This window comes from Corythoichthys intestinalis, chromosome 21 (assembly GCF_030265065.1).
Source record: "Corythoichthys intestinalis isolate RoL2023-P3 chromosome 21, ASM3026506v1, whole genome shotgun sequence".
Classification (NCBI taxonomy): domain Eukaryota; kingdom Metazoa; phylum Chordata; class Actinopteri; order Syngnathiformes; family Syngnathidae; genus Corythoichthys; species Corythoichthys intestinalis.
Genome location: NC_080415.1, coordinates 16948795 through 16975706, shown reverse-complemented (window position 1 = coordinate 16975706; position 26912 = coordinate 16948795). Strand labels below are relative to the sequence as shown.

The 26912-nt window shown below is 40.7% G+C and overlaps 1 protein-coding gene across 3 annotated transcripts in view; it reads right to left on the bottom strand.

Annotated features, from left to right (window-relative positions):
* srcap (Snf2-related CREBBP activator protein) overlaps window positions 1-26912 on the bottom strand; it is a 39419-nt gene that overhangs the window by 10405 nt on the left and 2102 nt on the right. For all 3 annotated transcript variants that reach the window (XM_057825912.1, XM_057825913.1, XM_057825915.1), the window contains 21 exons: window positions 22643-24990; window positions 21971-22207; window positions 21315-21641; window positions 20895-21087; window positions 18731-18900; window positions 18367-18460; window positions 17976-18065; window positions 14793-14966; window positions 14508-14716; window positions 13724-13901; window positions 13500-13636; window positions 10507-10676; window positions 7306-7635; window positions 7045-7231; window positions 6787-6956; window positions 6238-6422; window positions 5841-6056; window positions 5548-5706; window positions 3036-3155; window positions 2464-2781; window positions 2055-2269 (listed from right to left, as the gene is read on the bottom strand). In XM_057825912.1, coding sequence (XP_057681895.1) covers window positions 2055-2269; window positions 2464-2781; window positions 3036-3155; window positions 5548-5706; window positions 5841-6056; window positions 6238-6422; window positions 6787-6956; window positions 7045-7231; window positions 7306-7635; window positions 10507-10676; window positions 13500-13636; window positions 13724-13901; window positions 14508-14716; window positions 14793-14966; window positions 17976-18065; window positions 18367-18460; window positions 18731-18900; window positions 20895-21087; window positions 21315-21641; window positions 21971-22207; window positions 22643-24781 — 6018 coding nt within the window. In that variant the 5' untranslated portion in view covers window positions 24782-24990. The remainder of the gene's footprint in view (window positions 1-2054; window positions 2270-2463; window positions 2782-3035; window positions 3156-5547; window positions 5707-5840; window positions 6057-6237; window positions 6423-6786; window positions 6957-7044; window positions 7232-7305; window positions 7636-10506; window positions 10677-13499; window positions 13637-13723; window positions 13902-14507; window positions 14717-14792; window positions 14967-17975; window positions 18066-18366; window positions 18461-18730; window positions 18901-20894; window positions 21088-21314; window positions 21642-21970; window positions 22208-22642; window positions 24991-26912) is intronic.

Sequence of the window (26912 nt, the reverse complement as noted above, 5' to 3'; positions counted from 1 at the left end):
CCCTTTTTAAAAGGCTCCCCGGATAGAAAGACTTGTACTTCTTAAAAGATAAACGTTATTATGAGTGAAAATAATTTGGTATAGAAACCCTCTTGATGTTTTAGTTTTTATTAGGGCTTGTGGTGGCTACCACTACCACCACAATTTAGTGTTTCAAGATTTAATTATTTATGTAATATTTTTTTGGACATGTATTTTCTAATGGGTGCACACTTTAGTTAATATTTGTCTGAATGCCGATTAGATTTTATTTGCCAATTTGAGTTAATGACCACAGCTGTGGAAGATCTGGCACCTACCATTCTGAAGGAGTTAAGTTGATTTAATTATGATTGTTTGGAGTAAAGTTTTCACTGTTCGTTTAAATGTACATTAGTTATTGTTTGAATATATGTATATTTTCCATCTGTTGTTGTTGTATTAAGTTGAAAATGTTTGGTTAATTTGTCATACCTCCTTCAGGTGGTCGTTAGTAGAGTCCGCCCTGATTTAAACAGCCACACAGATGTGTCTAGAGGTCAGGTCAGGTTTGGTTGAAGCCTTTTGTTATGTTGGCCTCTTTTATGTTGGGCCCAAGGTTTGTGTTAAACTGTTGTTTTGTGACTTTATTAAATGGAATTTTTAACTAAGTTGAAACACCAGTGTCCGCGTGTATGTCGGTCCACTACAGGGCTGTCAAACGATTAAAATTTTTAATCGCGTTAATTACAGCTTAAAAATTAATCGCAATTCAAACCATCTATAAAATATGCCATATTTTTCTGTAAATTATTGTTGGAATGGAAAGATAAGACACAAGATGGATATATACATTCAACATACGGTACATAAGTACTGTATTTGTTTATTATAACAATAAATCAACAAGATGGCATTAACATTATTAACATTCTGTTAAAGCGATCCATGGATAGAAAGACTTGTTCTTAAAAGATAAATGTTAGTACAAGTTATAGAAATTTTATATTAAAACCCCTCTCAATGTTTTAGTTTTAATAAAATCTGTAACATTTTCAATCAAAAAATAAACTAGTAGCCCGCCATTGTTGATGTCAATAATTACACAATGCTCATGTGTGCTGAAGCCTATAAAATCAGTCTCACCCAAGCACCAGCAGAGGACGACAAAAAAAACACCAGTAACAAATGGACATGACACTGTGCTGTCATTTTAATCTGTTTGAGTGGGGCATGTGCGTTAATTGCATCAAATATTTTAATGTGATTAATTAAAAAAATTAATGACCGCCCGTTAACGCGATAATTTTGACAGCCCTAGTTTTTATAAAACTTGTAAAATTAATTTAAATAGTAGGTCACCATTGTTGTTGATGTCGCAGAGCGGTGACGTCACAAGGTTAAGCTGCCGGGCTTCCAGAGTTTGACTCTAGCGACATAAACATGTCATCTGGTCAACCCTTTTAATTTGAACCCGAGAGGAACATTAATGAGCATGACGGCACAGTCGATATTTCACAAAACGAGCAGCAAAAGCAAAATGAACAGGCAAGGCAGGATGAGACAAGAGTATGACAAAACCGGTGTCCTGCCAAAATGTGCTAAACCTACAAAACGTCCTACAAAAGGGCAAATTTGACACCCAAAGTACTACGGTGTGCTTTCAGCTTGTTTTGTTTAGATCATAGGTGACAAACCAGTTCAACAAAGGGCCAAGTGGGTGCTGGATTTTGTTCCAATCGATACCGCGCAAACAGTTTAACCAATTAATTTTCTGTTGAAACAAGCAGCACCTGACAAAGTTTAACTGACTACCCATGTAAGAGATCAGATTGGTCAAAAGATGTCCTCTTCATTGGTTTGGAAAGAAAACCTGCACCCACTTGGCCCTCACTCAGTGGACATATTTGCCGAGTGGTTTGAATCATAGCAGCCAAAAACCACGATGGTACTCAGAACACCTCTGGATCAGATCCCATTTGTGACCAAACGCGATTACTGTCCGATTTGCCAAGAATGGCTAAATTGGGCGGCGATACTGATAATCAGATCGGGATATCAATAGTGGGGATATGTTTAAATTTGACTGAACTCACCATGTAAAAAGGAGAGCGGGGAACTGGACGAGGCTTCATCTTTGGAGGAGGCTGGGCTTTCGGAGCAGCACTGGGTTTTCCCTTTGTTACAACTGGAGTCTGACTGGTGCTGGCAGTTGGTGTGACAGTAGTGGTTGTGATGCTAGTGTCTTTGCTGGTGCTTTCATGGGCTGCCGGCTTGGAAGTAGAACATGACGTCGTTGCCTCTGCTGGAGCTGAAGAGGACAGAAGGAGAAGAATAAGCAGGACTGGAGACCTTCATATTCAAATTATTGGGATTGGGAAAATGAGGATGGGGGTAAGAGGAATAAAGATAAGCTGCCTTCACGTTTCACCCAGACAGCTACTTCTGGTTCTGACCCACTTCTGCTCATGCCAATCTAGGAGACAAGAACTCCAGTTGTCTCACCTGGCTGCTCAGTGCAAGGCGGAGGAGGCTGCACTATTTTGAGGATTGGGACCGGGGGCTGGGCTTGGTTGGGGGTGGAGCTGGGTGTTCTAGGAGGGGCTAGAGTATAGTGGGCAGTGGCAGGACCGGGGGTGCGCTGGGCGACCTGCTGCGTGGCCACATTTCGGACAGGGGTAGCATTTGGGTGAGGGTGCGAGGACGCCACACGAGGGGACGGGGCCACGGCCAGGGTGGGCACAGGGCCCCCCTCCTTGCCTGCTGCCTGACGCACGACGATCTTCACCACCCCGGGAGTGCTCACCACGGAGGAGGGTGCCACTGAGGAGAAATGATATTAAGTGTTTGTATAAGTCAAAAAATGTAAGTATTTTTATAAGTCAACAAATGTAAGTACACGTAAAAGTAAACCAGTGCTTCTCAAACTAGAGTGCATGAGTTGTTCAATCCGAATGGATTGTGATGTAGCTTCATATAACTAAGCAACTTTGGACAAATTTCTCCCCTGTAAGTGATCATTGGGCATAAAAAAGTTTGAGAAACCCTGCTTTGGACAAACGGGATGAGGCTGACACCTTGAGTTGAAGCACCAGGAGGTAGTCTGTGACCTGCTGCCGGGCTCTGAACTGTCACCTGGGCTGCCTGACTGATGATATGATGCTGCCCCCCGGTGGACAACAGGTGCATCACGTTACCTGCAGGGTGCAAAATCGGTTAGTACAGGTTGTCCCTGGGTTACAAACGACTTCTGTTCCTACACTAGCGACATAACCCGAATTTCCGCGTAAGTAAGAACTAACCCTTTAAATACTTGTATATCTCAAAATAACTATTCAAAAAGTCCAAAAGTATTGTATTTTATTAAATGATAGAGGATACACTGCCCTCTGGTGGCAGTGTTGGGTCTTGCTGGACTGTCACCTTGTAAGACAGATGCAGACTCTCGTCTGACATGGATAAAGGACAACTGCGCTCAGGTTTGGCCCACAGCAAGCTGTAAGTTGTTTCAGCTAATATGTTTGTGTATGCATCTGTAATTAGGTGTGGAGCTACCATTTGTGGAGTTGTGTGTGAGCGATTTGCTATTAGAATGGTAAATTACCGTAATTTCCCGAATATAACGCGCACTTTTTCAACTTGTAAAATCATGGTGCGCATTATAAACGGGTACATGGATGGAGACAGAAATATATATACAAACCGATTTTTTTTTTATTGACACGGCCACGTTGTGTTGAAGAAATGTATGCGGCGACCCGTTGCCGACCATTACAGTACGTGACGTCACCATTTTGTTTCGGTAATACTTCACTCTAATCGGCCGAATGATTTCGACTGTGTTGAATTCTGCTTTTTTTACTCTTCATAAAGCACAGAATTTAGTTCCTTGAACTCATTTGAGTCAACGTTTATTGCAGCTCCGCAACTCGGACCATACCAAACGTAAGCACACAGACTCCCTGTGTCTGTCAACTATATCTGTCCCTCGGGAAACTCAAACCTAAATAACAATAGTTCCTATTGTTACTGTCGTGTTGACAGCGATGAGCTCTCACGGATTTCCGACTTCCGTTCTCACTTTCATTTTACCGTATTAATCCATGGAAGAAACATTTATTCATCATGATGAAACGAGCAAGTTATACAGCAGCCTTTAAAAGAAAAGTCACATCTGTTTTGTTTTCTCCTAGATTCTGGTAAATTGGAGAAGTTGTCAAATTATATTATTACCGTAAATTTTGTCAGTTTATGGTAATGTTTTGAACTACCAATTTGCTATGCTTGTGCTGTGTTTCACCAGTCAGTAAAATGACATTTCTGTATCTGTACACGAGCTCTGTTTTTTTGCATTCTTCTATTTATTGGTGCTAAAATTAGGATGCGCGTTATAAACGGGTACAATAATTTTCCCTAGATTTTACAAGTAAATTTGGGGTGCCCATTATACACGGGTGTGCCTTATATTCGGGAAATTACGGTAAGTTAGCATTCGTAACAATTAAGATGGCAAACTTTTGTTCGGAAAATTAGGCTAATTTAATCTACTAAAGTTAACAAATTGATCAGACTAGATGGATGTTTAAACACACTGTTTTGTGCTAAGTGTTTTATTTAAACGTGTCGTTTTGAAGAAGTAAAAAAATCATACTGTGAGGTATAATAAAGTACTGTTTACGAGACTTTAAAAAAAGACTGCACACAAAATGGTGGGTGAGACCCCGGCGTCATAACGTCGAAATCACGTAAATTGAGTACGTCGTAACCCAGGGACTACCTGCATAGAATTTTTAAACTAATTGGCAAAAGCATGTCGCTGACAGGAGTTATAAAAGTGACTACTGCTGGTAGTAGTACAAAAGGACAATTTAAGGCTAACCATGGGTGGTGAGTGGGGATGTCCCAAACGCATATTTTTGCACATGAGTCCCCTGATTTTGAGAATCCCCATCCGACAGATTTTTTTGGGAACAAAAGTTTCAAAATTGTTACAGTACTTTAATTTTTACAGTAGTCCCCCTTCTATATTTTTTGTTTCTTTTGACCATTATTTCTGGATTACGTTGTTAGTTTTTAGCCTTTAAAAATATAAACTTTTTTCTTTTTTTTTTTTTTAATTAAAAACCTGATCCTTTTCACCTGATTCTGATGCTCTGAAAAATGGCGCGATTGGCCTTTTTTTTTTTTTAGTAGTAGTATAGCTACAGTTTGCAACAAAAAGCTACTATGTTACTTGTACTATGTTAGCGCATTCACACGGCTAGCCATTTTCATCAAGCACTCCAAAAGATGAGTGGTTTCAGCCTGGCTCTAAACACATCCGTGGCACTATTTGGCTGCCCTTAAGACGGCTGCATATGAAATTTGGGTGGCACAGCTTTCGTCAGGTGTGCTCTACAGTGCAAAATTTATGGTTATAATACCATTGGAATAATTACCGTAAATGTTAACTCATTAATTTGAACATATAAGTATTTGTCAAATTGTCAATCGTAAACTACAGGTCCCAATGTGGACAAAGTGGAAAACCGTATTAAATCACTAAAAATGAGCAACTATTTATCAATATTACAACACCAAATAACATACCTTGAACAGCACGTTGAGGCGGTGCTGGGCGTATAGGTGCTCCCGAGAGGGTCAGTTTGTTACCCTGCAGCTGGAAGGTGACTGGTTTACTCCCCTGACATGATGAAATCGGCCGCCCCGCCAATGAGGCGAGCTGAGCTATGCTCACCACCTCACCAGCTTGGACAGAAGTAAGAAAATTATCTCATAAAATAGCGGTGTAAAATGAGAGTTGAATATGTTTTGTTCATAGGACACACTGTAGCTAAATGCTTAAAAGTTTAAGATTTTAAAGTACAAATTCAAAGACTTACAGGGGAGTCTCGCTTGCATGTCTGGACTCAGCAGAACCCTTTGGGGCATGATGCTTCCGGGGTTGGGGGGTGGATGAGCGGGAATGCCAGTGGTGCACGGAGCAGGGGGAGGGCGCACAGTCAGTACTTGCTTTGGTACGCTGGATCTCACGGCTGTTTGAGCACCAGGGGGTAAAGCGGTGCGAGGAGGGGGTGTGGTTGTCACTGAACACACAACTATAACAGGAAAATAAAATTCAATCAACTGAAAGCAATTTCTACGTAACTTGCAGGCATAAAAATACATCTATTATCAGCCTTTAAAAAAAAAGGTTCTCCCAAAGGTTGTGACCAAGTGAGTTGCTCCCATCATGAGCTAGGAAAACAAAATGGCAAGTCATTCCATGTATAAAAATACCTTGTTGAACAGCAGGCGAGGGTGCAGGTGAAGGTGTGGGTGCATGTGCAGGCACGGGCGTAGGCACAGACGTCGTTGTGGCCTCTGGGCTCGGAGGTTTGGACGTCTGAGTGGCAGGTGGCACTGAGCAAGTGGGTTTGTTAACCACTGAGCGGTTGTCACCTTTAGGAGGCGGGTGCATCATCCTGAAACATTAAATACAAAGATTTCATCTTTATTTTTGATCAAACAGATTTGCCGATTCACAGAAGTAACAAAATAACATTCAATGTCCGATACACTATAAGACAATCTGTTAGGAGAATGTGGGGAAAACTTTTTGAAATCTTGGATTGTTTTTAGAGTAAGTTCCAACTGTTTTCGATACAGTGCAACCTCGAAAACCACAATTGCAGTGAAAAATAACAATTAGTGCAACACTGGCCAGAAAACGATTTTTCATGACGCCAGTAAGAATCAAGAGTGACCTAAAATTAGGCAGACGCTGCTGCCTCCAAAATTATACAACGCAGGAAAAACCCTGCTTTTCTTCGTAACATGAATATGTACCTGTTGACCTTCATGCGGATCGCTCGAGGTCTTGGCAGCGGTTCAGGAGACTCAACAATCTCCTGAATGAGCTGCCGGCTGATCTTGCGGTTTGGTATGAAGACGTCCGCCTGGTAGCGTGTGACGCGCCCTTCCAAACCAACAAGGTCGAACATTGAAAGGTCACAGCGCTGTGGAGAAAAAGGGTGAAAAAAATGATTCCAGCACAGCTGTAAATGTCGAGTATCTATCATTTTTTTTAATGTGAAGGATGCCAACCTTCATAGGAGACACCTCCAGGGCGTCCAGCACCAGGGAGGCAGTATGAAAAACAATTGGCTTTGTGATGAATGGTGACTGGATGGGTCGAGGGTCAAACAGGTTAGGGTGGTTGCACACTTTCCGAAGCTGCATCAGGATGTTGATGACTGACATGAAGTGCCCACTGGCCAGTGTCTCTTTGGTCCTGAGAGCAAAGAGATGGTATGGACGTGAGAGGACGTAGAAATGGAAAAAGTTGTCAAAGTGTACTTCACTCACGAGGCCTGCGCCATGAAGTCATCGTAGAGGTAGCGCTGCCTCTTGGAGAGGCGACAGCGCACCACATGCTCGTATTTTTTGGGCATCTGCTTCTCCACATCGGCCTTGATCCTCCTGAGTAGGAAGGGCCTGAGAACCTTGTGGAGCCTTTTGACCAGGCCTTCGTTATACTCCTGGCTGCCCTCAATCATGCCCGTCAGTGGATTGGAGAACCATTCTTTGAACTCTCGATGTGACTGGAAGACGTGCGGCATCAAAAAGTGCATCAGTGACCACAGCTCCATAAGGCTGTTCTGCAGAGGGGTTCCGGTTAACAGCAGACGCCGGTGGCTGCAATCCAGACGAAAAGACAATCATCAGGTACACACATTCAATTCTTAATATCCAAATTAAGGTTCACAAAATAGGCATAGTTAAAATGAACTAAAGAAATACTGTATACAACTTACAAGTGTTTTCTAAACAGTATGTAAAAGAACGTGATGTAAAGGCTTTTAAAAAAAGTAAAATTAGTAGGGCTGTCAAAATTATCGCGTTAACGGGCGTTAAACCTTGAGAGTCGAAGGACGCGCCGGCGCGTCCTCAGCGCACGTCGTCTTTGAAGCGCCCTCACGTTTTAATTGCGTCACCCACATGCCGTTGGTTGGTCTCGTTTTAAAGTGCGGAAGTTGCGGTTTACTCTCGTTATTATTTGAAGTCAATCGACCAACTAGAACGTGAGATATTGTCATTTAAGTTTTATAGTTTTATTTTCCTCTCAAAAAAACATTAAAACGCTGCATGGATCATTTGTTTATGTTTATATTTCCATAATTTCTTGTCATTTTTCAAAACGGAACCTCCATGAAAAAAACCACAAATCAAACGAACCCTTTCGAAGTCACAGTGGAAGCACAAAATGCGCCTTTTTTTATAAATATAACTGCCGTGCGAGGTTCTACCGAACGAGGAGGAGTGTTCTGAAGCAGCGAGGTGGCGAGCGACGGCCGTTTGGATCGAGCAGCGACTGTGTGACTTTGACAATGAACGGAAAACTAAATTTAGCGCAAGCAATTGTGCTTTTTGATCAACTTGTGGAAGAGGATGATCCAAATTCGTCATCATCGTCTTCTTCGGAAGAGTCCTCGAGTGAAGATAGTGACGGATTTGAACACGTGGGTGACGCCATCGACGAGCAGAGGTAAGCCAACTCACTCTTTTTTTTTTATGCTGAAAAAGTTTTTGATATTGCAAGACAAAGTTAATTTTAATGCAATATAAGTGTGTTTGTGTATATAATAATAAAATGTGCATATCAGATCAAAGTCGTACGTGCACTGCGGGTATCCCAGGCAGGAATTTATAATTTGTGGTGTTCTTCTTTCTATATGAAGATTAGGGATGTAGCACATATTCAGCTATGGTATTCTTTCTATTGTCATACATATAGATTTCCATTATTATTTATTGCTGTATATATTTTTATTTTATACTTTATTATTTTCATAAATACTGACTTTTTTTCATGTACATTTATAGTGACAATGAAAGTGTGTACATAGTTTTCATCAGGTGATGGGCCGCAATATCTAAACTCATAAAGAGATGGCCTCTAAACACTTTTTGTGTTAGATGGTATATATTTTTTCACTGTTCTTCACTGTTTGGTCTGCTGTATATAACCTCTTTTGACTAGAGCATGTATAAAGGCAAAAAACGCCTATGGCTATACCTGTTGTTTATGTTGAATTGTCAAATATAAGACTATTTATTCTCTTTTTTTTTGGTTGAATGTTCATCCTAACATGTTGAATAAATATTACAAAGTTTCAAAACGGTTCGTTACGCATGTTTGGTTGTCAATTGGACATTAGTATTAAAAATTTTGACAAAACGATTTTGGAATTTTTGGTCTTTTTGGGCCCAAAATGATGATTTATAATTGGTCAGTGAAGGAAACAATAGTTTGGACGAAGTTCAAGGTGTCACAAAAAAAGGGACCAAACCAGGCCATCGTAAACAATTCTTTCTTTGAAATATAAAGGCAACTTCAAAGGCATGCAAAATCAGACAAAATAGGCCCAGACCTTATAGGGTTAATTAATGTTTTAAATTAATCACGTTAAAATATTTGACCCAATTAACGCAGATGCCCCACTCAGAGATTTAAATGACAGGTTGTGTTTTATGGAGTTTTGCCGCCCTCTGCTGGCGCTTGGGTGCGACTGATTTTATAGGCTTCAGCATCCATGAGCATTGTGTAAGTAATTATTGACATCAACAATGGCGGGCTACTAGTTTATTTTTTGATTGAAAATTTTACAAATTTTATTAAAACGAAAACATTAAGAGGGGTTTTGAAATAAAATTTCTCTAACTTGTACTAACATTTTTCTTTTAAGAACTACAAGTCTTTCTATCCATGGATCGCTTTAACAGAATGTTAATAATGTTAATGCCATCTTTTTGATTTATTGTTATAATAAACAAATAGTTCTTATGTACCGTATGTTGAATGTATATATCCATCTTGTGTCTTATCTTTCCATTCCAACAATAATTTACAGAAAAATTTGGCATATTTTATAGATGGTTTGATTTGCGATTAATTACGATTCATTAATTTTTAAGCTGTAATTAACTCGATTAAAAAAATTTAATCGTTTGACAGCCCTAAAAATTAGGTGACAATACAATTATGCTATTCTTTCTGATATGTTAAGTTGCCCAAAAAAAATCTTAAATTGCAACCTTCAAAGAATCAGAGCAGTGTCTAAAATTGAATTTCTGCTACTAATAAAAAGTACACATAAGTCTCAGCATCTAGATCATCTGATCAGTCATTCAACGACAACTTTGCAGAATCATAAAATTAAAATGATATGTTCAATGTTGGCATTACTAATATACATACAGTACTTTTTCATGAATATAAAAATCATGGCTATATCTAACATGTTTGACAAAGACCTCTAGACATTTGCATGACGGGGGACAGAACATCGAAATTCTAAGCATTCAGATAAGAAGTTGCTAACTTGGGTTCAAGTTTATACTAGATTTTAAAAGACGATCTCAATTGGTCAACATGGAAATTCAACAACAGCAGGGAAAATAGGCCTCCTTGTCATAAGACACCATGAACAGGGAGGAAACTATTGAACACCCCATGACTAATGCGCTTTCTCTAGTAAACGCGCACACTTAGACAGCTTTAGAGACCTGTTGAAGTTCAGCAGACTCTGCCAACGTTGCGACTTGAAGTTCTTAATGTTCTGAGCCTCGTCCAGGATCAGGTAACGCCAAGACTTGCGCCGGAAGGCTTGGTGATCCTGCAGCACCAGCTTGTAGGAAGTAATGCAAACGTGGAAAGCGTTGGGCTTGGTCCAACCCTGACAAATAAGAAAAGTGGTTTGAACAGGGGTTGTCAAACTGGGCTTCCCGCCTCTTTGTTTGGGGTTATAAGTGGTTCTACGCTATACAGGTAATCCCAGGGTCACGAACGAGTTCAGTACCTACGCTGGCGACGTAACCCTAAATCTCAGAGTAACTATCCAAAAAGTCCAAAAGTATTGTATTTTGTTTAATTATGGATGATAAACTGCCCTCTGGTAGCAGCATTGGGTCTGGCTGGACTGTCGCCTTGTACGACAGAAGAGCAGACTCAGACGTCTGACATCCATAAAGGATATCAGCGCTCTGGTTTGGCCCACATCAAGCTGTAAGTTGTTTCAGCTCATATATGCTTGTGTATGCATTTGCAGTTAAGTTTAGAGCCACAGTTTGTGCCGTTATCTGTGAGCAACTTTGCAATGAGAATTGTAAATACGTTAGCATTTGTATTTATTAAAAAAATAAAAATAAAACACCAACAGAGACAAAATGGCGGACGAAACTCCAGCGTCGTAAAGTCGAAATCGCGTAAGACGTGTACGTTGTAATCCGGGGACTACCTGTATATATTACCAAAATGAGAGTAAATTATGTATCATCATAAAATACTTTTATCGTAATTATTGTCAATGCTATTAATACCGTATTGGCCCGAATATAAGATGGTGTTTTTTTGCATTGAAATAAGACTGAAAAAGAGGGGGTAGTCTTATAATCGCGGTCTAGACGTTATACCCATTCACGACGCTAGATGGCACCAGATATCATTGAAGCGATGTTCTGCAATGACAGATCTCAGCTACTCTCCCTATTCACGACGTTAGATGGCGCCAGATATCATTGAAGTCATGTTCTGTCATGACAGATCTCAGCAACTGTCAAGTTTAACCAGTTTGCATTATTTTATTGCAATGTTTTTTCTTATTCAAATTTGTTTCAAGTTAGTTAGACTTCACTTTGATGGTTAATGCAGTTATTACAATTTTGTTGTTTTATCACAATAGATTGGTTTATTTACATTTCAAAAACCAGAAGCCATTCATTTACGAATGTGATTGCATTATAGTTTACATATTTAAATGTTCAGATATTAAGATTTGAATGAGGCAAATATATTGTTATAATCATTTGTTTCAGATGTACTTAGGCATGTGCCGATATGAGATATTGACGGTACGATAACTGTGAGCAAAAATACCGCGGTTTCACGGTATCACGGTATTGCAATTATAGCTCCAAAATGTGTTATTTTGAGATGTATGAGTTAAAAAAAACAAACTTTTTTCCTTTGAACAGGATTTTTTTTCAGAACATAGTTGCAAATTGGAATATGAATGTATTGTTCAAATAAATAAATTATCAATAAAAAACAAAATATATTTTAAATAAAATTAAAATATAACGTAGACTATACTCACAGCCACAGCTCAAGTTGCTCAAGTTTAGAGCAAGAACAAAATAATTTCTATAAAAAAAGTAAAAACTTCTGATTAAAATTTTTTAAAATTTATACTGCATAATTTTTTTTGAGGATTGAAAAGCTCAAGTGAAGTTTTGCCATTTTCAGCCACTGTGTCAACTCTAGTCTACATGTAATGCCTTTGTGTTAGAAAGAACAAAGAATTCAAAAGTTAATAAGTTAGTTAAAAATGTATAAATTAGTTAGAATGTAAATATTGTTGTGGAAAGGTTTCATCTAAAAAAAAAAAAATCATTGGGAGTGAGACCTCTGCTTGATCCAGCGAACGTGGATTTGTGCTTAGGGCAAGATCATCTTTCCTCAATTAACGATCTTTGATGCTATGCCCCCCCCTTCATTCAAGTGAATCAAGCTTGTTTTCTCACTCTGCGGCTGTCACACTCGACGAAGTTCCTCTCCCAGCTAAGCCTAGGCTAACATTCGTCTTTTATAAGCTTTTAGTTAGTTTGTATATCGAATTTCAAAGGAAAATATGTGTTTTGTTTTTGGCGAACTTTTTCATAGTGCTAATGTGTTTAGCTACTCACACATGGAAAAATACAATTGTACGTTTTAAATGTATTCATTTTGTATATTCCACTTAACACGATTTGAGAGCTCAATAAATTGAAGAAAAGAATGCCTTATGTTTGGAGTATTTGTTTAGGGTTTGCTGGCTGTTTAGCCGATAGTCACTTTCACACACAGCAACAAACGGGAGGGGGTGAGCGCTTCCGCGCCACGCCACTTCTGGCTGCATTTTTGACACATGAAAAATGGCGAATACCGTACGACGGTCTGACGGAAAATTTTAGTGGTTTTGAAACTGCGACGTTTTCACACCACAGTAAACCGTGAAACCGGTAACCGGCACATGTCTAGATGTACTGTAATTATTTTCTGTATAAAAATTAATTTGGTGTTCAAAAAGTCTTTTCAAACTTGAGTTTTGATGAAAAAGAGTTGTCTTATAATCAGGGCCGTTTTATATTCGGGCCAATACGGTACATTATAAAAATCCACTAAACTCTAAATCACTGGTACTTCTTGTTGACACTTCAGTGATGTGAAGGGGCCACATCTAATCACCATGAAACACAATCATATGCTAAGTATATATATATATATATACAAAAAACAGTTTACTAATTGGCTACCATTGATTGTGAAATACGTTTAATCCATTTGAACTGGGTGAGCTGGTAGTGAATGATAATGTTTCATTGCTATTGACATAGATGTCCAGTCCATTTGAACTGAGAGGACTGTTCACTTAAGGGTGCATAACCACATATGGGAAAATCAATTACTACTATGTACCTAATACCAATATTTTTCCCTTGCCAACTGTGAAAGACGTTACCTGTCTCTTCAGCTTCCTCTCCTTTTGGCTGCCAAAGTAGGTAAGGATTTTAAAGCCAGGACACCAGCGCTTCAGCTCCATCTCCCAGTTTAACATCACACTGGTAGGGACGATGATCAGATGAGGACCCCAGTTATCTGCATTCCACATGTCAACCATCAGAACATCATCAAGAAGGATTAAAGAATAAATATTAAGCATGTGTGAGACTAGGTCAACATTACTTTTTTCGCAAGCAAGGTGAGCTAGCAGCGCAATTGTTTGGATGGTCTTGCCCAAACCCATTTCGTCAGCCAGGATTCCGTTGAGCTTTTTCTCAAACATGGTGACCAACCAGTCCAGCCCGATGTGCTGGTACTCTCGGAGGGTGCCGTGAAGCAGAAACGGGATGGGTGTTTTGACCTTGATGACAGACAAGAGGTCTTCAAATAATTATCTGCACTTTCACTGATAAAGTACAGCAGTGTTTGATTTATCTATATATAAGAACTCCATGTCAGTGCTTTTTCAATAGCTTTCACAACATCCATAATTTTACACGGAGGTGAGTAAATTTTGTGAGTAAACTGGCACAAAAATCATTATTTGAGTTAATGTACTTTTTGTTATATGTATTGTCGGCAAGACATGATGCAAAATATGTGTCTTGTTTCAGTTAAAGATTGAGGAACAACTCACGGGGAAGTTTTAGCTTCACTTAAAGTGGTCTCTCATTCAAATTCATTTTCCATGTTTGTAAACTTGATTGTATGTACATAAACCTAGGTGACACTTTGCATTAAAATAGGTAATGCAATACTTTATCCCGTTCCCCTCACATCAGTTTACTGAACTGTAGGTGGCTTAAAAACCTTGTTCCCTTTTTTCCCCCTGATAAGAACCGCCTTGTTTCGTGATTGGCCAGCTCAATCGCAAGGCATGGGTGTGACCTAACTTGCATTTCCTGGGTTCCGTTCAGATGAGTAACAGAGGGAGTGGTGCAGCAAAGTTCAGGAAAGCAGGTTTCACCTTAGTGGTGGCCAATGTGTAGCCTTTGGGTTGCAGGCTCTCTGCAGTGGCTGCAATGTGGCTGATTTCTTTCTTTGGCCGCGAGCCGGACGAGGACGGACTGTGGTCTCCCTCTTTGAGCAACACCTCCATCCCTTCATCTGCGCCGTCATCCTCTTCACTCGCATCCTTCTCACTGTTCTCCTCTTCATCACTTTCCCTTGGAGAGGCTAACAAAATGCACTTGGTTAGCATCAGCGAGCCACAATGCTGTTAGCCGATTCACGCCAAGAACCTTGCCAATACCTGAGGAGGAAGTATTGCTTTCCAAATCACTGTCCTCTTCGTCACTGTCATCCTCTTCATCGCCGGACGCCTCCCATTCCGAGCTCACCTTGGAGCCGGGGGCAGAGGGCTCCTCGGCGTCAGAGGCGTACGCGCCTTTATACTTTTCCAGGAGCTCCTCCATGGTCATATCTCCTACAGAGGGAGTCAACATGTAAAGTCAGACACTAAATAGAGTGTTTTGATAGTCAACGAAGTAGTAATTAAATTAAAGTACATATTTATATAATAAAAAAAAAAACATTCTAAAAACGTGAAACAATTTTGTCTAAATTAAAGCTTTGATATGTTTGTGATGCATCATAAATCTGACATTCTTTTATAATATGGCTTTTGTTCCCCTTCTTTCTGTTAAGTGGCCATCAGTGTTGTCACAGATTACGTGAAAATTTTTATTACTGATTGCGCCTCAAAAAAGTAATCTAGATACTGATTAATTTATTATCAAAGTAACAGTTACTTTAAAAGTAATCAGTTACTTTTTATCAGTTCTTCTCCGTTTGCCGCCTCAACATAAGAATGACAACGGAATAATATCATTGCATGTAACTTTCCGATAATTTAAAGGGGAAGATCATATTTTTTTACGTAAGGCAAGGCAAGGCAAATTTATTTATATAGCACAATTCAACACAAGGCAATTCAAAGTGCTTTACATCACATGAAGATCATAAAAATCACATTAAAATCAATAGGACGTAAAAACAAATACAATCGAAATAGGAAATAAAATTATACATAAAAATCGCATTTAATCATGAATAGAATAAAAAAAATTACGTAAATTAAAAAATTAAAAATAATAATAATAATGCACAAGAGGAATGGAAAGCAAATGGATTGAAATATATAGACAGTTATGGATATGCAGTGCTAAACAAGGCTTAATCTTCGAGTTAGCGGAGGTTTAATTAGTCGATGGATTTGATTTCAACCACCATTGACCCGTGCTAGCTCAGCCACTCCAGAGCCCTGAAACTACCAAATAACTGACAAACTGCATGGAATTTGTTGAAATCAACTCCATCGACTAATTAAACCCGCTAACTCGAAGATTTAGCCTAAAGTCAAAAATTCTGAATTTCGGGTTAGGATTAACAGCATATCAGTGCCAATGTAAAACAATGCAAATTGACTGCATAATAATCAACAACACACAAATGAATTGCAGTGCAATAAACACAAAGGTGGGGGCGGGTGTGGATGCGTGCACACAACCCGTACGCACAACCCGTACGCACATGTGGTCAATTTGGCCACAAAACGTGGCTGCAACTTAGCACTTTACACTCAATCGGACTTGCAACACATCCCAAAGATGCTAAACGAACACATCACCTCAAGGCATAAATCTAAATGTAAATAAACACGAATCTGATGTAAACAATGCTGACCAACTGATGTTGCGATGACTGCCCGTCGTTGTAACGGCAAAGCTACGAAACGGCCGCGCATATAGAGGGTCCAACCTATCGCTGATACCGTCCAGAATGACAGAAAAAAAATGTTCATTCATGGATGTAGACAGATCAACATTCCCTCGCACATCTCAATACTTGGCTCAAGCATGCCCCCGCGCTGGCAGCCTGGCCCACGCATTTCTCAGTCCCAACACACTTAGCGCGTGTGACTCAACACCAAAACAGGAAGTAGCTGTGAGCAGTTGCCATGGAAACAAACTACCGGGAACATTTCTAGCATTTTGTATTAAAAATGCGCTTCGAACAGGACTACAAAATTCTTAATTTTACATACATTATGAGGCAATAACAAAATAGTAACGCAGACACTAAGGAAACTAATCAGATTACTGGTTCTGAAAAACGCGTTAGATTCCTCATTAGTGAAAGAAAGTATTAGATTACAGTAATGCGTTACTAGTAGGGCTGCAGCTATCGAATATTTTAGTAATCGAGTAATCGACTGAAAATTCTATCGATTGATCGAGTAATCGGATAAAACTTTTTTTTTTAGGTAAAGAGCAATTATAAATATACATGAGGAAAAAACGATATTTAATCCAATATTGAACCATTTTCAGTCAATCAATGTCTTTATTTTCGATGTACATTGTTGAAAAGAGCCAACAATTGCATCTCAGATGTGACTAGAAAAAAAAAAATCACTGCTTTCACTCAAAAAACTTCTAGATCTTATTTAAAAAAAAAAAAAAAAAAAAAAAAAAAAAAAAAAAAAAACATATTTCTTACCTAAAAATGTAATTACGCTTGATATAACACACATCACTTGAAAGCTACGTGTTCTACTTCTAGTTAAGTTTTAAGTTAGTCTAAACTGTAAGTACTGATAGGATTTTGAGTTTTAGCAGTGTTCAAAATAAATGTATGATACCTGCTGTATTGGAGCACATTAGGGACCAGTGCTACTTGGTGTTTTATTCAGCAATGACTACTGAGCTAAAACTGACAGTTAGCTTTATTATGTTTTAATCTTACACCCTCATCACTCTACAGCGCTGTGTTTTTACAGTTTAAATAAAGCCTGTATTTAAGACACGTTAGCCACGCATCGACAGTGGTCATAATCAATAGAAACCTAGCCCTCCGAAGGGCTAACGTTACGTCTACGTGAGCGAGTGACAGTAACGTTATATTTATTAGCGATGAGAAGTCTACTGCTTAAAGATGGCGGCTGTTTACTAACGCTGCCCAGACGCAGCCGAGTCTGCCATTTCGCATCTAGTCCTAAATGCATGCGATATCTATGAGACGCATCAGACACTACCTGCTACCACACTAGCATCATGCGGGCGTAGTTTTTAGCAACGTCGGCGTAGTTTGTAGCAGCTGTTGGCTGCAGTAAGGTTTTTTTTTTTTTTAATTTGTGCTTCTTCCTCTACGGACGTGATGTCAGCGCATTGTCCCGCATTAAAAGTACTCCGGGCAAAACGTGATGCTTGGAGCTGGCAAAATTAAACGATTCCTCGAAGTGAATAAAATTACTCGGATCAGTTTTTAAACTCGAGTTACTCGAGTTGCTCAAGTATTCGTTTCAGCTCTAGTTACTAGTAGCGCAATACTGACAACACTGGTAGCCATTTGAATCAAATCACCCAAACCAAATCCCTAGTGTAATTTGATGCAATCAGAATAGGCGCATAAGTAAATAGAAAAGTGAACACACCCTCTTTGGCTAAATCATCCAATTCTTCTGCATGATCCACATCTCCTTCCACCTTCTCCTGGGCTGCGATGGTGTCCTCTTCATCTTCAGCTGAAACCCAAAACAAGAAAATTTTATACTGCTGATTATGATGTTCTCATGTGCAAGCAGTGCGTATATGGCATATATAAAACCTTCAATCACAAAAATTTTAACTATACGATTAAAAGGTGCAATTTAAAAAATCTGATCAAGGACATGGTAAATGGTGAATGTGGTTATTTCCCTGGGTGCAAATGACTACCAATCCTGGCACTGTGGTTGAAGCTATTGGACTGGATTGAAAGTTATGCTCTTTTTACTTGACACATTTTCCACAATGTGACACAATTAATATTGCACGTAATCTCACCATCTTCTTCATTGGCAGCAAACTCTCCATCTTCCTCTTCTTGCTCCTCTGATGATGACGATTCATGGGCACATTCATCATCTGGGACTGACTCCTGTGCAACCCCATCATTCAGTCATTAAGGATACACTAAAGCACTCAGACAATAAGTGATTCATTTTAAAGCAGGAGCGGTCAATGGATAACCCCAGGCCACATTAAACCATATTGTGTTCTTTAATTCTGCCCAACTTTAAATAATCAAGGGTATCTCCTTATAACAGACTGCCACAGAGTTTTAGAACAACATTTGAATAAATCAATACTTTACAGAGACGGGGGGCTCAAACATGTGAAAAATGGTGGTCACTGATGGGCATTGTACCTGCGTCTGTTGTAGCGTGCTGAGCAGCTGGTCCAGGGGAAGCATGCTCTCTTCCTTCAGCAGTTCAATCTCCCTTCGGTGGCTCTCAGCATCATTGCCGTCCTGCTGCTCTTCCACCTCGATGGTCTCTTCATCATCCTCCTCCTCACATGGAGGCTCAAAGTCTCTATCTGCATGAAGACACCTAATATCTATCATGTCCTCCAGGCAAAAAAACACACAATTTCCCTTTTATAGTATATTGGATCAGCAGCACAGTAGTGTTTGACTGGTTTAAAACAGGTATGGTATGGATATACAGGTAGTCCCCAGGTTACGACGTAGACGACTTACGCGATTTCAACTTTACGACGCCGGAGTCTTATCTGCTATTTCGACTCCAGTATTTTTTATTTTTTTTTAAGTCGCGCAAACAGTACCTTATTGTACCTCACAGTATCTTATTTTGTACTTTATTTTATTAATATGACTGTCCTGCCCTTTGGCGGAATGTGTATTTGATTATAATGTTGCCTTTTATTTTGTGATACATGCTTTTATTTTGGTGCAGGAAGCGTAAACCAGGTGGTACTTCTGCACGCGAGTAAGAGCGCATGTACACACAAAGAAGAACGTATTTGCGCACACAAAGAAGTTGCACAGCCGAGAGAGAGATCGAGAGAGGGGAAAGATTACAGCTTAGCTCACTGTCTAACTAGGATTTAACTCAAATGTCTTGGGGATGACAGTACGATGACGTATAATGTAGTGCTGCAACGATTGATCGATTAACTCCAGTAATTCAATCAGAAAAAAGATTCAAATTAAATTTTGCTGCTTTGAGTATTTTTTTAATTAAAGTGGCGTTGTAATGGTTTGTTTTGAAAGTGTTTGCATTTAGTTTTATTGATTTGGGTGTATAAATTACCCTCTAGTGGCGACAGTGAATATGATCCAACCCATTTCACACGGCTGAATCCAGCTGCTCTTTGTTAAGACCAACATAAGCTAAGTTTTTGTTTGAGCTCATGTTTTTTTAATGCATTCGTACTTTAGCTTATAGTTATATTTACCAGTGTTTTGTGGGAATATGTGTTTGAACCATTGGTTAAGAGCATTGTAAAAAAAAAAAAAAAAAAAAAAAAAAAAAAACGGCTAGCATTTTATAGCATTTAAGCTAGCGGACTTTTGCTGTATAAGTTAGCCAATTATTGTTTTGTTGTACTTAAATCCTCATTTATTTATACTGTTTGAGGCTCAGTTCAGGTATTTTAATTTTTTATGTTCTTTATCCGATTACTTGATTATTCAAACTAACTAGTTCATCGATTAATCGACGACTAAAATATAATCAATAGTTGCAGCCTTAATATAATGCATATTTTTATTAGCTATTTTGAGATTCAGGGTGTGTTTAGGGGTAATAAAAGGGCTCGTTCCGATTTATGTCGAAATTCGGGTTACGTCGTAAGCATAGGAACGGAACTCGTTCATAACCCGGGGACTACCTGTACTGTATATAGACCTATGTTAGTAGCTTTTTGGTGAATTGGTTGCCAAAAATTGTTTTTAAAAAAAAGTTGTATGAGCTTCAAATCTGTGAGAGTGCAAGCAATTTTTGGTCTTCCTAGTTTAACTCGCAGCAACATCTCTGCCAGTGAGACAGGCCCATAAGACAACTATTTGGCAGCGTGCGCTTTCCTTTACAAAAAAAAAAAAAAAAAGGGGGGGGGGGTAATTATTTGATGTAGGCCTAGTTAGGGCAACCAGTAGAAAAGTTAATGTAGAGCCTTGTGACGTGTGAGTAACAGTGTAGTGGCAGAGGCACAGTCAAACAGGTTTGATGGGTTTTGAGTCTATGCCAAGATGTGCCGGGAACTGGTGCTGGGCCTGTTGTGCCACTTTTGTCTGTCAGCTCAATATACTTTACTAGAGTTCAGACAATGAACTAAAAAGTACATTACAATAAATGGCTATAACATCTATTTTCAAGTATCAGTGATGTTTAACTATGACAATATCCATGTGGGAGACCAGCTCACAATGTCAACAGACACTGGGAGTTTTTATCTCTGGCTAAGCGATGGATGTGTTTGTTTGTTTGTTTTTTTAACATAAAGCACAAAAAAGGAACTAAAATGTAATAATCGTTCAGCCCTTGTTTTACAAGAAAAACATTTCTCACCTTCTTCATCCGCTGTGGAGGGTCCAGATGTCTTGGAGGGAGATGGGACTAATTCAGGCCGGCTAGCGGGCGCCAAAGATTTGCTTAGAAGGTCCGAGTATTTCTCCGTCTGACCGACAATAAAATCCAGCTGGAGGTCCAAAGCCTTTTTCCTCTTTTCTTCCAGCCGAGACTGCTGTTTGTACTGCACCACCTTCAGGAGACAATCAAGACGCAAGCCTTTTTAACCCTTTTCAGATTATTGTACATTTTTTATTATTTCCTATGTCTGTGTATCCCATTTTCCTGTGTTCAAGTTCGTGACATTAAATTTTGCAGAACCTGTTAGTTTAAAAAAAATACTAATAAAAACAGTCTCACTGATTCAAAACAAACTGTGCAGCTTGTTTCTAAATAAATAAATGTTTGACCATCTCGTACCTTCTCCACGCTGCTCCAAAAAGCTCGGACTTCCTTGGCAATAGATGACGCGACTCTCCTGATTTTTGCCTGTTCGTCTCTCTTGGCCTTTTCCTCTTTTTGTCTCACTTCCTCATGGTGACGCATCACCATCCGAACCACCTTCCTGGCTACTCCCCTCTTCCAACGCCTCTCCTGGGCAAAGTCGGCAGAAAGCCACTGCATCTCCTCGCACAGGTAGTCCCAGTGCACTTTGGGTCGCGGGGGCTCAGTCAGTCGGTTGAGGCGCTTGGTAGACCAAAATCCCTCTCGCTTCAGCGCTTGGCTTCGGTTCTCTATATCGGCTTCCTACGATACAACCGCAATCATTCAGCCAAAGAGCAGTGACATTAAGCACAACCTTGACTTACAAATTTAATTTGATCAGTAAACAAACTTACTTGAAAGCCTCGTTTTCATTTCACATGGCAGACAAAAAAGATTTCATATTCACACTTCTTATAATTAGGGCACTCACTTCACCCTGTCATACCCTAATCTTTCCCATCATCCCTCTATATGTCCTGTTGGTTATTTATTACTGTGTATATATATATATACACACACACACACTATCTACATATAATCATAATAAAGTGGCAAATGTGCGGTGCAGTATAATGGTCTAATCCACTCACGTGTTTGGCCAACTCAGCCATGTCGGAACGCCGCTCGCCACGCTGCCGCTGTGGCGTAGAGTGATCGGATGGCGACGACAAAGAAGTGGAGCCCCCGAACGAGGTTGGGGACACAAACTTGCCATGAGACCCCCGCAGAGGTGATGACTTGTCGAGGCGGGAGCCGGCCCAGTCACCACCGGGTGATGGTTCGAGGAAGGAGGAAGAGGTGGAGGGTGACACCCCATCTGTTAGCCACTGCCAGAGATCAAGAAGACGGGTGAAGCAGTTGGACGAGAGTTTTGGCAAACGTTCTTCTTGACATTCTTTTCCAAAATTTGTTCTTTTTTTAAATTTAAGTTGTGGATTTTTGTAACATACCGTATATTTCAAGGCCTGTTATGATTAATACTGAATATTGCAATACTGAATTTCATTTTTTCTGCGTGCCTCCACAGTGTGCAAGTAGGTTTGAGGTTCAAATCTTTCTATGTTAAGTTTGCATGTTGTACTTGTGTTTATCTAGGTTTTTCCACGTTTGTTTGAGGAAATCATTATATCAAATATTTAACTATTTTTTAAACACAAATCATGAATTTGTCTCGTACCAAAAATCAAGCACTCAAAAAGAGTCTAATCATTTTTTTGTACAACTTACAGTAGGAAAATTTACATTTTGTCAAGAAAGTTTACCTTGCGTGACGAGCTTGGAGTTGTCATTTTTCCTGGTGTTTCTGCATCGTCTTCACTGCCGTCTTCTTCACTGTTATCTTCTTCACTGGCCTGTCCTGAAGCGGGGTCCGCGTCCCCCATGGGTTCATCTTCTTCCTCCTCCTCTTCTTCTTCCTCCTCCGGTTCATCTTCTTCCCCCTCCTCTTCCTCCTCGTCTTCTTCCTCAAAGGGGGAGTCGTGCTGTGCTGCCAAGTCCACGGCGCTGGAGGAAGACCCCGTGACGGCGCTTTCTTCATCAAAGGTGCGAGGCGTCGAGTTTGAAGTCCTAACGACGTTTAAGGCCTCTGATTGGTTACAACGCGAAGCTGCCACAATCTGCCCAGCAGTAGGCGTAGTCCCATTTGAGCTACCACTCTTGGCTGTGAGTGAAGGATCGACAGCAAGGCACTCGCCCGACGTCGGAGCGCTCTGATTGACGACAGGTTTTGAGTCCGCGTTCTGCTTGAGCAATGAGGTTGCTTGCTTCAAGAGGGATGCTGTTCCTGGTTGGATGAGCAGCAACTTTGGATTATTACCTCCAACAGTGTGAGCGATAAAAGCCTCCTGATGGGCTCCTGTGGAAACAGAGGCACGCTGGGATGGACCTTCAGAAGGAGGTTCTTTGGTTCCTTCAGAAGGGGAAACACAGGCCTCCAGCGTGGTGTTGGAAACTTCCGCCTGCTGGCATTTAGCAGTATCTACCGGCGATACGAGCGAGGAAAGAGCAGCGTGTCCCTCCACTACAAGTCTGTCTTCGCTTACCTGCTGACAAGCGCTCAAGACTTGTGTCGAAGTCTGCTCCAGGGGGAACGAGTCTACCTCCAGCAAACAAACCTGATTGGAGCTGGTGTCAAGTAGCAGATGTTGTCCTACTGTAGCTACGGAGAGACTGTGGACATTGTTGTTGGAACAAACCTGTTCTTGAACTTCATCATGTTCCTGCTGGGAAATGATGACCGTGTCAGTGTCAGTAATAGTGTGGATAGTAGGTTCTAGGTGGGATTCAAGGTCCTCAGAGGAGTCCAACAAAGCATTGAACAGGTTGACCTCATATCCCGGAGAGTGAGGTATCTGTACGCTGGTACTGACGCACACAGTTTCCTCAGCCACCTCCTCTACCAGGCTGCAGAATTGGTACACTTCCACGTTTTGCGTGTCCAAATCCATATCGGCCTGCACGCTCTCCTCGTATAACTTGGCCTCGCCCTGCGTGTGCTCTGTTACGATGGCGGCCTCGCACACACTACCGTCGGCGCGCTGAAGGAGGTAACTCTGCTTAAGGTGCACATTTGACCAACCGCCCCCGAGATGCGCAGCCTCGCTGACCACTACGATTTCCTGTGAGTCAGCAGAATGCACCAGTTCAGAAATCACGGGAGTCTCCGTTAATGGTTGAGATGGTTCTGACTCTGCCTGCAAGGACACAAGTAGGCCCGAATCGAGCACAGAGAAAGGAGTGGAGGACTTGGGGGAAGCGTTACTAGAATCCTCAACTATGCAGCCGGTCTGTGCGTGCGCGGTGCTGTTCAACAACACCGGTGTATGTGAAGAACCGGATCCAGGCCCTCCTGCGTTTGAAATCTCAAGTGTTTCAGCCGAGAGAGGAATCGTTTCGTTTGAGGCGTCCTCAATCTCATTAACGTCCACAGCATCCTGTCGGACCTCTTTGAGGGCTCGCGGCAGGTTAATTTGTTCACTGCAGTTCCTTGTCGCGGATGCAGACAACGCTCGATCGGACTTTTGCGGAGCTCCGTGTTCTGTTGAGTTTGAGACGGATGATGCGGTGAAGTCAATCCCAGTTTGTGGTGCAACTGTATCACCGGTGAATTCCAAGTTTGTTTCAGTTCCAGAGTTGCACTCCAAACTCTGTTGCCGACCAACCACAAGTACAGCGCCTCCTTGCGGGGACTGAATATGACACTTTTCGCTATTGGAGAGGTTTGTCTCTTTAGAAACAATAAGAGAGCCACGTTGCAATCCTCGGAACTCGCTGGCGTTTTGTGGCTGTCTAAAGTCCTCAGTGTTGGACGAGTTGACGCCATCGATCCTAGGAATGCGCTCACCATGCGAGACACAGATGTTAGCATTGCTGCTAATTTGCAGGGAAGAAGCAGTCTCCATGACCGGGAATGCCGAGTGGACACTCTCTGGCAAGGGACGGAGCGGGCGGGGGGCAGCGGCGGCCGGCTGCGGGACATGCCGAGGTGACTCCCCAGACACATTGTGTGCGGCCTGGGGCTTGCCACCCAGCACATCCACAGCCGGAGAGGCTCGCTGCCGCAGCGCCGCCTCCCCACAGCCTCCTTCCTCGCTGTTTCCACACGTTGCACCTGGAGGCCCCAAGAACAAAGTGATGACTCAGTGAGGAAAACGCAGGACTTCCCATGTGAACCATTTTACGCAAGGGATAAATTCCAAACCCACCCGCAAAATCGGTTAAAATTAGTTAAACGACAGAGCTCACTCAATCACAATCAATAAGGACAAAAATAATCTACCTTTATACTTTAAGAGTGACTTTTTATCTAGATGACAATACATACTGCTATATTATAACATTACGAGCAAAACATTTTCTCCAGATCATTTCCAGCTTATCTGTTCCAGCAGAATATATAGGCACTGCTTGCAACAAAATACAGTGTAACCAGAACACTTGGCATCTCTGACGGCTGAAGCCTTAAATCGGCTAAACTACCAAATGACAGACGTGCTGTTTTTTGGGGGGTATTAAAACCACTAACTTCGCCTCTAGTTCTTCTAAAGCCGTTTCAAAACACGTTAACATTACGGAAGACTAGAAGCAGGCTGCTATTGATTGGTCAGCTTGGCACGACTTATCCAGAAGTAGCATGTAGCTTGTGATTGGTGAGCTTGGTAGAAGGGGGGCAGGTACTAAGTCAATCTTGAACTGACAAATAAAACAGCTGTACTGGACATTATATATGAATTCAATCACTGCATTGACAGCGATAGACAGCCAATCAATTTGATCTGGGAGTAACCACCAAATGATCAAAATAAAATCAGTACGCCAATGCTAACAGATACAGTATTGCTAAAAGTTGTAGCACATTTTCATTCCGAGCTGTTACAACTAGGTACAAGCATGGAATTTTCCAAAATGCTAATGTGTTCAGTATTATTTTCACTGGGACAATATTTTGGCCAATTCTATGTTTCCAACTTTGTGGGAAGAGTTTGAGGATACGGTCCGTGTACCTTTTGGTCCGTTTTCCTTCTAATTTTGGAAAACACAAAACGGCAAATGAGCCCAATTCTTTTTTTTGTTTTGTTTTAGCAAAAAAAGAGAAATGAATAGTCTCCCATTTCCTGATTAAAAACTTGTATTTCAATAACGGAAAACGAGCCTTAATCCGTTTTTCCAATGTTCGTTGAAGTCAAAAAACAAAATGCTTTAATAATATTTGTTTTCCACCAAGTATGCTTTTACAATTAGCCTTGACCCGGAAGACGCTGTTTTTTTGTCAACAAGACAAACAAGACCCTGCTGCGGTTGCATAATATTTAAAGAACAAAATCGTCTTCTGGGTCACGTCATGTAAAACACAAATATTGGATATACAGTGGTACCTCTACATACGAAGTTAATCCAATCCAGGACCTTGTTTGCGCGTCAAAATGGTCGTATTTCGAGCAGGATTTTTCTCATAAGAATACATTATCATTCCATTAATTCGTTCCACAGCCCTAAAACCTACACTAAATCCTTAATTTATACTGCTGGTACTATTGCAAATAGCAATTACACAGAGCAGAACAAATAAATTATGAATAAAAATAGGAATAATATAATAATAGCAATACCGTAATAATAGGGAAAATGATTCTAATGAGGCGAAAATGTTTTGCGTGGTGACTTTTGACTTTCACTTTTCATGTTCAGCTGCAGCGGACAGTAGGCGTGTTGCACTAGTTCTGAAATAAATGCTTAAAAACCTGATGAACCTGGCAATTTTTTGGCGATGTTTGAATCTTATTTATTGTCACCTTAATTTATAAAGACTGGCGAACAGTTTCATTCTACGGTCGTATTGTCCAGCCAGTTCACAGACGCGCACACCACGTTCATATTTTTCAACATTCTTGGAACTCATGTTGATTTCGCTCACAAGAAAATCCACCGTGCGCCCGTCTTAGGGGACAACAAAGAAACTGCAGCGCTGGCATTAATCGTATTTTGAGCATGTCGTTAGATGTAGAAACAAACGGCGAATCAAATTTTACGTCG